At 37.8% G+C, this 13,869-nt stretch overlaps 1 protein-coding gene across 18 annotated transcripts in view; it reads left to right on the forward strand.

The window, feature by feature from the left end:
• TSC22D1 (TSC22 domain family member 1) overlaps positions 1-13,869 on the forward strand; it is a 96,715-nt gene that overhangs the window by 35,790 nt on the left and 47,056 nt on the right. The window contains exons 2-5 of one of the 18 annotated variants that reach the window (XR_003257928.1): positions 711-764; positions 3,845-4,105; positions 4,517-4,778; positions 5,066-7,261. The exons of 1 other annotated variant lie outside the window; for it this stretch is intronic. Coding sequence is in view for 4 of the 17 variants with exons in the window: in XM_026092208.1 (XP_025947993.1) it covers positions 711-764; positions 2,125-2,185 (115 nt within the window). In the remaining 13 variants the exon portion in view is untranslated. Of the gene's footprint in view, positions 1-315; positions 4,106-4,516; positions 7,262-13,869 lie in introns of those variants that run through there. 16 more of the 18 variants (XR_003257924.1, XR_003257925.1, XR_003257927.1 and 13 more) reach the window with 16 other exon arrangements.

Raw genomic sequence — 13,869 nt, forward strand, 5'->3', positions numbered from 1 at the left:
GAATGGCAACAGGGCAACAAGTACTCCTTAATCTAGAACAAGTTCTATTTTAGCAGCTATAGATCCTCCATACGGCCCGTAGCATTTTAAAACTAAAATAACTACATGATGCTTTAAAATTTCAGTCTGAGGGCTGAGAAAGAATTGATTGAGTTGCAGGTACCCTGAATCATATGGGAGAGTTTACTTTTTGTTTCTGTACTCTTTCACTGAGACCCTGCAGTAGTGTTACAGACACTGGATCTGCAGTACTATAGCAAGTAAAAAATTATTACTGCTTATACTCTACAGCACTTACCAAATACTTGGATTCAGTTTTTTGCTTATTTTGCAGATGGTCATCCACAGGATTTACTCACAATTGTTTAAACTTTTCTTTGATGGCTATTGAGCAAAACCACACTGATGCAGAAAAACGGGGATCACTCTTCACTATCTCTTGAATTATTGAGTGGCAGTGATACCTGCCATGCAGAGAGCATGGAAAAAGCACTAAAGGGAGTTCTGCTCCCAGAGTCTCTTATCAACAGTCAGTTCACTATGGAAAAGACACTACAGGGATTCCTTTCTTCACCCAAAGAAGATCAGAACATTGATTATAGGATTTTTTACCATCTTCTGTGTGCTCCCCAAGCAGAGCTATCAGTGCCTTTCCTGAATTCGTCTTGACCTGAAGATCATCTACATGTGTTGTTCTTTTGTCATCACAGCCAGAACTTCTCCCTGCTCCAGCTAGAAGGATCCCATCACAGCCTGCACCTGAGGTAAAATGGCAAAGTCTGTATGGTGACTCAGAAAGGAGCTGTTGTGTGTTCATCTCCTTAAGTTGGCCTGACATCCCATCTCAGTAATGTGAATCTCTTCTGGAGTTTGATATAAGGCAAGAAAAGACTCCCTGGAACTCCCATAAGAGGGATTCAGGTACTTTGGATGATCTATTTGAAATCTCTTTTCCACTATTCTAAATCTCAGAAGAGCAGAAGAAGTACTAATTAGCACTCCTCTCAAAATGCAAAAAGATGTAGTCGTTTCAGCCTGAGCTGCATATCCATGTATAGGAATCTGTCAAGCTAGTATTTTTGATAGCTAGAACACCAAAATCACAAGCTTTAGAGTTCAGAGCAAGTCTGTACAAAGGAAGAAAGATGTATGAAAGGATAAAAATTGGAAGTAAAGGATTCTCCCTTCCTTGGAAAAAGAGGAGATACTCTGGCCTTGATGTAAGGAAAGGGAGATTTATAAACAAGTTATTCCTAACTGCATGCTTCAGAATGATCTTCCAGAAACAGTTCTGTTGCCAATCCATTTCCAAGAGGAAAACAGCGATGGACAAAGTCCTCTTAAGAGCTTTTTTTCTCTTAAGTTTTATGTTGGATCTTTGTCTCTTCTACTGAACTTCTACTTGAGTCCATTAAAACCAACCAATATTCCCCTCCCCCCCCCAGCCTGAATAGGTGGGAATTCTTGATTTCATATGATGTATTATAGCGAAGGTGATCTGAAGTCTTTTTTTCCAGTGAATAGGGATGTTTCCCCTGTGATAGAAGATGTCTCAAAGGGAGCCTTTTCTTGACATGAGAGAGGGGCCCAGCCAGGTTACTGTTTGAAAGGAACCTACAAGAAGCTGGGTTATGCTGCTTCACCTGGGTTGACTTGCTCTGATGTGTCCTATTGCTTAGAGCTGAAAAAGAATATCAACTTTGGAAGTGTTAATAGAGTTTGCAGACTTCAGCACCTGTCACCTGAAATTAAGATTATAATGCTGTGTGTGGCATTGTAGTTACGTGAAGCGTATTTGTGAATAATGTGTGTTAACTGCTTGAAGAGTTGCTGAGAATTAAGGTATTTGCAAGTTATCTAGTAAGAAAGAACCTTCTGTTCACAAGAGAATCCAAGAAGGAACATGCTTTAAATTATTTTGTCCTTTTATGATAGTTTTCTAGCCAGCAAGCAGACAGCAGTAGAAATTCTTTCCTTGAACATGTCCTATTACATTTTTTTTCTTCTTTCATTTTTATCTTGTATGATCTGCCTTACTGGAAGAGTATCAACATCATCTTAGAGACATCTGTTGGCTAATGACATTAATGTATGTGCTGGTCAGCTATTATTCTTTCTGAACAGAGCAGACCCTCTTCAACAAAAGCATGCATGTGGGTCCAGAAGACTGAACCTGGCTCTCTAACCTTTTAAAAGTTCATCTTAAACAATAAACAGGTGATGCTTTGTCAAATTGAAAGGAGTAGCAATACATCTTGCTCTGTGTTGTTGTTGAAATGGAAATACCTGGACAGAAGTCATGAAGCTCCACTAAAAATTAATGCTCAAATTTCTATGAAATAGCCTTGCTATTTAGAGCAAAAATTCTTACATTAAATTGAAATACCATCACCATATTCAGTGTCCTCAGAGGAACCAAGAAACAAAGTATCTTCCTGCATGGGGAAGTGAAGAAGTTATTAAAAGTGAAGGAGTATATTCAAAATATATAGAAAGTCATTGCGGTGGTTTTAATGACAAAACCTAGCTTTTGTTCCACCACCTTCTTGGATTATTTGGAGCAGAATGAAGAGAAGTTTCTTTGGGGTAGATGTGGGGCAACAAGCTTATGATGAAGGACACTCCAAATACCTAACTTTATAAAGATGTTTTGGCCAGGTGTTCTAAAAGAGAGGAGGAAGAAAACTACCAAAATTGCCCCAAAATGGATTAAGTGAAATTGCATCAAACATAAAAGGCAATAATTAGCACACCTTCTTGGTTAACTATTGAATAATACTCTACCTGGTGTCTTGTTGAGAGCAATAAACAGCATTGTATATAAAATGATCACACCTCATCTGAGGCACATAGCTTAGCAGCTGCCCCATATGCAAGCTCTAGACATTGTTGCTGTTGCGCAAAAGATATTGCAATGAATAAAAACACAGTAATTATTATACACAAGAGGCTATGCATATATGTGTATCTCAAGTCCTGTGACTTTTCCTATCCTATTTTGTTGCATCTTGGCTCCATGCTACTGATAAAATTTCACCAAAGTCTATCAGCTTTCAGGATTAATGAAGAGGAAAACTTATGCTCTCTTAAGCATTAATTTTGTTGTTAATTTTTATCACTTCAATAACAACAACTCATAGGAAATTAGGTCCTCAGGATAAAGGAGGAATATTCTAGAAATCCAAAAACCTAATCCAGGAATGTGGATAGGTTCTTAACTTCCCCAGCGAACATACCTGTGCCTTGTATTAAGTAAGAGACAGTGACAAGATAATTAAACTGCTGTCATTGTGTGTTTGATCTGATTTTGCAAGTAGAAGACTTGAAATTGGATTTAGGCCTCTACAGAGAAGTTGGGGTTGGGGTTAGGAAGTCAGTGGAAAGGGAAACCTTCAGGTAAGTATGATCATTTCTTCTTAAATTGACTTTCTGTCTAGGATCATGGGGAGATGTTCATTGCATTGCAATAAATACCATTTTTAATTTTCTTGATAGAAAATGGACAGAAGAGAGATTTGGAAGTTTTTTCTTCCAGAAATGAGCCCATAAAATTTTTTTCACCTACATCTACTTGGAACAGACTGAAAGAGAACTTTCTGGACAAAACATCTTATGATTGGTCTCATCTATTATAGATATCATAAGTGTCTTGAAAGTTCACAGTCCAAAACTTTGGGTTTTTTTGGCATCAGAGCATGAAAAAAAACTGCATGTCTAGTATTCATCCCTTCTCATCCTCCCCTATTACAGTGACTCTATGTGTATGTCTCTGTGTGGCAGAAAATGAGGGAATGCAGATCATTATTCAAGAAGTTACCAACTAGCACTTTTCCTTCCCCTCCAGTCTTTCTGCCTCCCTATCCTGGAAGTATGGAGTCCCTGCCTCAGCCTACAGCTTCATTCTTTTTCCAGCTGCCCACAAAAGTAAAGAACCAGTGTGAAAGGTTGAAGAAAGAATCCACTCAGAGGACTGAGTCTCAAGCAAAAAGCTCCAGGTTGCAGACTCAGAAAGAAACTTCCTTTGGGGAAGGATCTGCTTCCAGGATTTGCTCGTCTCTTTTTCCTTGGGCAAACAAAGTTCTTGAAGCAAACAACAGGGTTGCAGGTAGGTAGGGCCCCTTTGAACTGCCATCCGCTCAGGTGTGGAGGAGGGACTTTATGCTGTTTCTTTATGCTTTTTTTTGTTAATGTTGTCTTCCACTTCTCTAGGCTGAGAGAGGGAGAGAGTATGAGCAGCTTAAAGAAGAAGAGAGGGGAGAAAAAAAAGGAGGGGAGGGAGAGAGGAGAAAATATGCTGGGTACTTGGAAATAATATTTTTATACCTCTGTGTAAACTTCCCATTCATGGGGTCATATTTGCACTTCAGTTCTCTGAAGAATGGTATTTTCTGACCCTTTCTACAAGGGAAGCTAAATAAGAGCAGAATCTGGTGGCTAAGGGCCTAAGTAAAGGCCAGTGATTGTATATGGCCCATAGCCACATGATTATCGTCCCCTCCTGTTCTCTCTCCACCAGTGGTAGCTTTGGATAACCAGTGAAGTGTAGACCATCAAATGGTTTGAAAAGCCTACTTGATTCCCAGCACAGAACAGGTTCCCCAGTTCTAAATGTGTAAGTATGTTCCTCTGGAGGAGTCTGTGACTGCTGGGTTTGTCAAGTCCTGTTCCTTTGTCCATGCGAAGGAAGTAGACCTGGATGCTCTGAGGGGATGTGCTACTAACCCATGCAATCGGCAATTCCCAGGGCCCAGCCAGCGATATCAGTAGAAGCAGCTCAGGTAAATTCTGCTTTCCTCACTTCACGCTGTACAGAGCAACAACCTCTTGCTTGCAACCATCAGAAGCCCAAAGTCAGACCTTTCTTTCTCTAGCTATGTCATTGCTGATACAGGAAGTTTATCCTAAATTTCCTTTCACCTGAGAACTAGCAATGAAATTCTAAGGAGATTTTACCAGTTCCTCTTTCATGCTGAGTCAAGTCATTTGGAACTATGTTACGTGCATTATTGCTTTGGTGCATCTTGTGACTCTTCTCTCCCTCTTCATTCCCTCCAAATTGCTTCAGGACACCTTCTAACCTTTATACTGCATCACAAGCCTTCAGCAGAAGATCTTGAGAACCATTTATGTTGCTGGAAGATGACTGGGTTTGGATCTTGGCCTTCCTTAAGCAGGATCTCCTGACAAAAATGGGATTGGGAAAGAAATGACTTCTTTTTCCATCACACAGAGAGAGCCTTTGAGCCACCATAGAAATGGAGGCCTAGACAGAAAATTACTTCTAATGCACTATTCTCTAGGAAATTTGTTTGGCCTCCCCATGGTCCTTTTGTTACAATGTCATGAAGGTTTTTTTTTTTTTTTTTTAATCGAACCTATACCTGATATCTTACTATCTGAAGATCAAGTGAATAAATATGAGTTTAAGAGTTTACAGTTCTAATAATGTGAACACACCTGGCCATCCCCTGCATAGGAAGTGCCAGGTGAATCAGTGAAAGAGGATTCTTTTGTGCTTCAGACTGTCTTTATAAAACCTTTTCTACTTGTAGTCCCTTTAGATGATTATAAAGAATATCAATAAAGCTTATGAATATAACACTTGAAAAGGGAGGTGGAAGCCTAATTAAGATTAAAAAAAAAAAAAAAGGCACCCAAACTGTCAAAATAGCAATGTGGAAAGCATTGCATCTTTTGAGGTTTCTCGTGGTTTGTGTAGAGAAGAGGTATGTTGGAGGTGTTGAGGGCCACAAAAGTGGAAAAACTTAGATTTTTCTTCAAGAGTGAAAAGTTATTTGTTAGAAAGCAGAAGGCTTCCCCTTCCCCCCCCCCCAAGGGATTCTATAGTCAAACTTAATTAAATGTGTTGTGAGATCTGTGAAATAAAAACCTTATGTCTGGCAGTAGTGAACAGTGCACATGCATGCCCATTTACTTTTGTTCTTTTCAATGTAGGAAATTACTTTTGAAGAATAGGGCTTGTTTTTAATGTTGAGATTAGGAAAAGGAAAAGCTTTGTTCTGAAGCTGAGTGAGAAGGGGTGGCAGGAGGGTGAACTGGACCCTCTGGCAGTAGGTAGAGAAAACTTTTATTTTCCTATTTTCTGCTTCTGGCAGTTGGAGTGAACTAGTCAGATGCTTGTGCTTGAATCCGATTTATTTCTTAAATCAGTTACTATGAAACACTGTTTTTAGCTAATGCCTAGATCTTTCCTTAAGTTCACTGGCACATTTAAATTGTTTAAGAGTCTTAATGTAGCCCTGAGGCTACCACTGCATGGCAGTTGTGATTTCTTATTATGCTGGAATGCATTGCAGTCTTAGTACATTCTAAAAATAATTGTTCAGATGGTGCTGTTTAAGTACATACCTATGTAGTGAGCCATTTTCATTGGACTTTCAGAAATTGAGCTCTCTGTTGGATGGCTTTAATGTCTCCCTCCTCTCCTCCCCCTAAATATCAAACGTCTTTGTCTTGCTTCTTCTGTGGTTATCGACTAAAATGCTAAATTTATAACCTGCTATTTTTAGAAAACTGATAGATGCATGTTTTAAAAGATGTAACCACAGTAGCACTTGTGAACTTTGAGACTTAGAGTTAAACTGATTTCTCTTTTTATTTGATGTATCAAATTCATTATGGCTTTAAAAAATGTGAAAATATGTATGTGGTGACTTTAAAATTGAGTAGCCATTTATTATAGGTACAGGTCTTTTGGCAAACTGTGCTGAACAGGAGTAACCTAGAAGTTACAAGCTAAAGATCCGTGAGTTGCAGAAATAAATACTAACATGTGGCTTGAGGTCTGTGCTAGTAGTGCTTTTAGTTGAAGAAAATACATATGTTTGTGTCTGGCTCCTAGTCCGTGTTTTGTACCTTCCTTATTGGTATACTTGCCTCAGCCACAGCTTTTGGTCATTTTATTCTGTAGAACAAGGTAAATTTAAGAATATTAAATACTTATGGTAGAATAATAGGGGCACTGAGAATTGCTTTTAATGGTATCGTCCCAGTTGCTGTCTCTAGGGTAACCTGAAATAACTTTACTGCTCCTCCTCCCCTCCATAGTCATGATTTTTAAATAAAAAATTTTGACTGTTGCTTTTATAAAGTCAATATTTTGATACTTYTTGTGTATCAGCGTTGTGTAGCATAATATTATCATGCTCTGAGTCTTGCAGCTGGAATCCTGGATTCTTGATATGTTTTTAGAGAGATGACTCTTGCCTTTTGTGTTATTAAATATTAATAAAGTTGTCTAAAACCATTTTCTTCTTGTTTATATTATACTTAACATAATTGTATGAGTACAGAGTGACTCTCTTCTGATCGACTCCAGAATGCCAGGAAACAAGAAAAAGCGCCATACGATTTTAGAGTTTCAAACCCAAGTACTAACAGAATTTCACAAGAGACACTTGTGTGTTATTCCTAATTTTCCTCTTTTTACTCCCTTTAAGATTCCTTGAGCATTTGAGCTACCCAACTCATTTTACATAACCCTTTATCTTCTTTACCACATTCCTGCTCCTTCCAATTCTTAATCATGACTTCTGTGATGTGTTGACAGCTCCATATCCAGTCAATAAAATCGTGGCTGTTGACCTCTCCTCTTTTCCTGTCCCAAAAGAGCAATCTTTTTTTTTTACCTGAAAGATTTGCTTTCTTCCTTCCACCTTCTATCCTGCCTCTCAGGTTTATGTTGCAACTCTTTCTCTGTGATAAGATGCTTTGGAAGTGATGGAACCGTTAGTAAAGACTGGGAAATTCCAGGAAAAATCTTGTTAATGTTGCTACTTCAACCAGAGCTAAACCGTTTTCATTTGTGAGAGATGCTCTGTCAGTTCAGAGTAGTTACTTAAGGAAGGGAGACAGGACCAAAAACATGATCCTACTTTGAAAAGTAATTCTTTATAGACAAGACAATGAGAATGAACAGCATAGATTCTATGGTGTTTTTATTATATTCCCTCATTTTACAGTGAGGGAGACAGGTGTCAAAACCATCAGCAGTTCACTATGAACATCTGAAAACCAGACTGGTTCAATCAGCAGTAATATGCTGTAAATCAGATTAGATTCTCTATTTCATTTCTCCAATCCTGTTTGCAGGACATGGGAATTTGCTCAGATAGAGGGATGAAGAACATTTTTTCAGTGTTTTTTTTTTTTTCTTCCTTTTTTCCTGCTTCTTGAGGAAAGTAGAAACCTTGGTTTGGAGAACCTCTGTTGGTGAACCCAGAAAGACAGAACATAATTTAAGAGTTAGTTTAGAAAAAAAAATAATTTTTTTTACTTGAAACCTGGAAAATGCATTCCATAAGCAGCAGTGCTAACAAACAGTTGAATCCTTCCAGTTTTGTTTCCTGCATGGGCTTCATGAAGAACTGGCAGCTGCACAGCTCCTACACCAGGTGCATAAATCATTGATATCAGGTTGTCTGGAATCTTTTTGTAGGTGGGTGGTTTCAGGAATGGTTGTTCTTTGCTGCTTAGGAAACTGGATTGTCTGAATGGCATGAAAGGCATTACAAATTAACTACTAAAAATGTATTTAAGTCTTTGTTAGGTTGGGTTTTTTTTTACTGATGGCTGTGATGCTTTTACTTCCTTGATCGCTGACTATGTTGTGAAGAATGTAAAATTACTGTTCTGATAAACTGTCCTATATTGTTTCACTTCCCTGTGCCGCACTCATTCATGCGGTGATTCTCCATACTAGAAACTGATGTTTCTTGCCTTTTCCATATACCAATCAAATGGATGTCAGGAAAATATGTGGGTTTTAGGCTTCTGTTACAGAACAGTAAGTGAAGAAATCTGTCTTGCACAAATGGATATCTCTTCTAGGGGGAAAAATAATTTTATTTATCCAGACAGAATGTTGTAAGAGACTGTGCAAATGGTTAAAGAGGTTTATGGCTTGGGGTTGTTTCCTTCTTAGTAACTACTTAAATAATTTTAGTCTTATCAGTGTCTGACCACCTCTTGCCCAATTCAGCGAAAGGTATTTCATCTGTGATTCTAAAGTAAATGGCATTTGAACAAACAATTAAAAAAAACCCTTTTATAACTATAAATATTTTTAATATGATCATAATTTACTTCTGAAGATTGGACTGTGACTTGACTTCCCCAAAATTCAGCTCTGCACTGACCTGAAATTTGCACATAGGATAAAATTAACTCATTTACAGCCTAAGTAAAAAATGGTGATAATATTAATGCAGAAAGGCTATTAGCAAATCTGACATTCACTTCATGTACTCTTTGGTATTACTAGAATTAAGCATAGGAGAATGAGCCATGAATTTTTAGGGTTGTTGATATGATTGAGTTTTCTGCAACTCATTGCACTTTTTCAATACTTTATCTTGATTAAAACTCATTTAAATGGCTAGCCAGTGTGAAAAAGTGAAGTAAAATATATTGTTCTGTATTCTTTTCATGGGGTTGCAGAAAGAATGGGAAGACTGCTTGGACCTGTCATTTTACAGAAATTATTGACGAATGACAGATTTTTATTTTCTCAAAACTTGGTTTGATATGGCATGTGGAAGGCCATATGGCCTAAAATCAGGAAATCTCATCTCCTTGAGCCAGAAGTTTAATCCTCTTCTCATTCATTATATTGTCTTATAAGTGTATATCCTGCTATTTACCAGTGAGAGAGGGCATTATGCAAGGTTAGAAAATAAAGTCGAACATGGGATAAAAGGTAAGTAGTATGAGAACATGAAATATGAGTCTCTGAGAAAGACTGGAAATTACCTTGAGTTCAGAAGGCCATAATTTGGGAAAGCATCCTTATCCATTAAAGCATTTCAGGGGAGTTTTCACATACCTGCTGCTAGTATGCGTTTATAACTTCTTAGAATAGTAAAATTTGAAATATATTTTAAAGTCTTCCTGATCTGTGGTAGTACTTTACCTTAGGTCAGAAAGCAGGAAAAATTGATTTGCAAAGTATTTTTGAAAATGTGTGTAGAAGATGGAGAGATACACCTATAAAAGTAAGTGAAGAGCTGAAATCAGTACAGTTGCTGTGCGCCAGTGGGGTGTTCCTGGGTAACCTCAGGACTGTAAAGAAATTCAGGCTGGCTTAGGTACTGGAGTAGCACAGGAATTGAAATAACAAGCAGCCAAGTAATGTAGGAACTCTCCATTAACAGATACTAGTCTTGACAGAAAATCACTTGCAGAAACTGAACTTTTTTTCTGTAAGCAATGGAGCTAGTGAAGTCTGGATTTCTATAGATTTGGCTCTTGTGGTTAGATTCTCTGGTGTCTGCTAAAGCATGAACTCTGATTTGAGGATTTCCCTATGCCTTGATCACTCATGTTTGTCACCTGGTGGAGTCTGAAAGTGGATGAGTTAATGCTGCAACATCTTCTAAGGGGATGTAGGGATGTGCATAGGGGCTCCCTGATTTGTCAGTCTGCTTTTATGCAGCTTTTAACAGCTTGTATGTCTTTGGAAGCTGTAACCCTCTGTCAGATCCAGTTGAAATTAGAAATAGGTAGAAAAAAGTTTATACTTTTTTAAAGGACATGAGAATGGAGACATTCACAGAAAGAGAACTTGTATCAACTCCTTTTCTAATAAATTATTGTAAAAATGTGGATGCGCTATAGCAAACTCTTTAGCTTTCTGTGTGTAAATTTCTTCTCAGTTTTTTTACTTCTGTAGCATTCTTAAACATGACATATTTTTCCTACTTTGTTGAACCAGTCCCTGGACTTTTTTTTTTTTAAACAGTCAGCATTTACAAAACAGCCAGTAACATTATTTTCCTTGGATATTTTAGGGAACAGCAATGTTTTCCTTTATTATGTGTTATGCTGAGGAGAATTCCAAGCAGTGCTTTCAGTACTGACATTTTAATTCCAGTTCTATTTGTATTGATAGTATCTTTTTGGTACCTATTTTCCTGTATTAATGTTAAGGGTTTTAAAATTTACTTTTATCTCACTTTTTTCCAGAGTTTTTTTCCCCCTATACTTGGCATCCACTTTGGAGACTTTTCCTACCTCTCCCCTTTATAAGAGTACATTAGCCCAGGTCTCTGAAATGCTTTCTTTTTAACTAGCTCTTTATTTATTTTTTTAAGCAGCTATGCAAATGAGAAAGATGAACAGTAATACTATGTTTGTCCAGGGAATAAATGCCTAAGAAAATCAAGGAAACTTTTTTCCTGCGTCAATCCCCACATTGTTCTCCAGAAATACATATTACTCGGAAGCCTCCAATGTTTCTCTGTGGCTTGGAGTCAAACCAGTGTCTCCAGTGTGGCCATGTAGAACCTCAGCTGCAGGGCATTCCACTTGTCTCTCCAGGTAACTTTAGCACCTAAATACCTGCTTGTAGCTGAACTTAGCCATTATTTCAGATAAATTTTCTGCCTCCTTAAAGAGGCAGGGTGTCTTGTGTATGTGTGTGTCTTTTTTTGTAAACTTGGTGGCAGCATAGTAATGATACAAGGGCCTATGCTACTTCCCTTTTGACTTTGCTGCAAGTTAAACAGTCTTCTAAGGGCTCTAACACCGTATAGGGATAGTTGAGATAAATCTAGATTCTGCTTGCCTTTCCATGTAAACAGYGAATGGCTTGTGTTGCCACATTGTCACCTTGAACTGCCATCTGTTTTTGTCCCCCTTGGAGCTCCTACTGTTTCAAAATCTGGCTAGCACTGTGAATCAGTGTACTTTAGAACGAAATTCTCCTTTCTGCCTTTACCTCAGTGGTGAAATATATGCAACATGTTGTGACTTGTCAAGCTGTTTGTATTTGTTTTGTTTGCATGTGTTTTCTTTGCACTGAGCAAAATTCTAAATTGCAGATACTTGAGGACCAGCTATGTGCAATGCCTTAGTTTAGTGAATAGTCTCACAGATTTGATTGGCATGGGATATTCAGTTGTCCTTAGGAGAATCCTCCTTGAAAAATGATGTGAACTGCACTGGAGTAAGCTGCGCAGTGACTGGCTTTCTGCAAGGAGAGTATTCTTGTTGCCTGAAGGACCTTTTTCTGCTCTAACTAAAAGCAAATATAATAAAACTGCCAGGGTTCCATATTTCCTTCCCCTTTCCTCCCTCCTGTGTTTCCTGTCTAATTAATTTTTGGTGTAATGATGAGAAATTCTTCCTTTAGCAGGTCCTTTCCCCACCCCTTGAGAATCCTCCCAGCTTAGACAACCCTGGAAAACTCATCGCTTTCAATATGATCAATGACCTAATTTGTGGTATGCTCTAATTTTGATATATAAAAAAGCCACAATGTGTCTCCAAATACATTAATTTTTACCTAGAATTAGGCTGACCGTAATGTACTACAAATGCTCTTTATACCTCCTCTCTCAGATCTAAAGCTCTGTTTAGTCTACGTAAGTCAGTATGTTTCAGAATGACTTTTTTCCTTTTTCACTCTGTGCCAAGGAGGCCTTGCTTATTGTGTGAGATCTATGGGTAATATTTCATTACAAATATTAAATCATTTTGTTTTATCTACTCCCCAATCAACTTGTCTTTTGTTCTTATCAACATTTGAAAACTGTTCTCTCAAAACTCTGGTCAAAGTGAATGGCAAAGACAGTCAGATAAGGATTTCATTAAGAGAAAAACTCTGCTAAGCTGGAGCTGGGAATCTAGATAGCATAGATGACAACAACATACAGTGGTTCCCCTTCAGGTTTGCTCGGGTCTTCTGTTCCTTTTTCAATAAGTAAATATTTTTGAGGAGAAGAAATTAAAATCAACCAGTACTACCTATCAAGTTTGTTTTTTTTTTAAACCATGACATAGAGAGCCATCTTTAGAGCCTGAGGAGCCTGAGATTTTTATATTGCTCCCCCCCCCCCCAGGGTTTTTCATAAAGGAATAATTAGTATTTTTGAGTGTTGTGAGGCTTTGATATTAAAAGTAAAAAGTCTTTGCTAAGTCCTCTCCCCATGTTGCATGGTTTCTGTCTGTTTAGCATACCGACCTTGTTTTTTGACTGGGTTTGTGGTACTCTTCTGGTTGTACTTCCCCCCTCCCCCTCCTGTAAATGCAGTAGGAAGATTTCTAGTTAAACATTTTAAATGTTTGTATGTATTTTACTCTGCTGTACTGGTAATGACAGCTTCAGCTTCGAGTTTGTGTTAGACTTCTAAAAATATTCATACAGGGAAAGGAACTGAATATATTTTTAGTGCTTTTTATAAAATTTCATGCTACTGTCTATTTATAGAAAAAATCAGAATAGTATATTTTTAATCCATGAATATTATGCAAGTGTGTGTATATATAAAAACATGTATCAGAGTACCAAAGAGTCTACAGTTATAACACTATATTGTGTATTTTTTACGCTAAAGAAAAGTAGAGTTTTGGAGATGCTGCTGYTTATTGCATGAAATTTGTACTGATGGCAGGTGAAAGAAAAATAGTAGATAAAATTCTGCTGTCTTGAATTTACATAAAGAACCACTTCATAGCCCTAGATGCCCTTACTGTGTGTGGGTGTGTATATATATATGTGTGTGTGTGTGTATATATAATTTTTTTAAATGAAAGCTGAAACCAAAAAAGCCCAGAAGCGAAGGCAACTAAYGTGATTCCCTGCAGGAAGCAGACTCGGCTGACAGATTCCGTGAGGATTCCCCGCTGCAGTTAAACCTCTGAGAGTGAGTGAGGCGGTAGGGTTAAGGATATGGATGACTGTTTTTGAAGTAAGGCCATTCAGTGAAAGAGGATATTGTTTTCTACAGCTTCAAAAATCTTTCTTCTGTGTGTTATATTCTAAATTGCTCAGGAGATTAAAAACATAAAATTATATCAGTGCAAACTCCTGTATCCTATGAAAGCATGGTGGAGTGTTGGAGATCCCCC

This window comes from Apteryx rowi, unplaced genomic scaffold, assembly GCF_003343035.1.
Source record: "Apteryx rowi isolate R43461 unplaced genomic scaffold, aptRow1 scaffold_949, whole genome shotgun sequence".
In the NCBI taxonomy this organism is placed as follows: domain Eukaryota; kingdom Metazoa; phylum Chordata; class Aves; order Apterygiformes; family Apterygidae; genus Apteryx; species Apteryx rowi.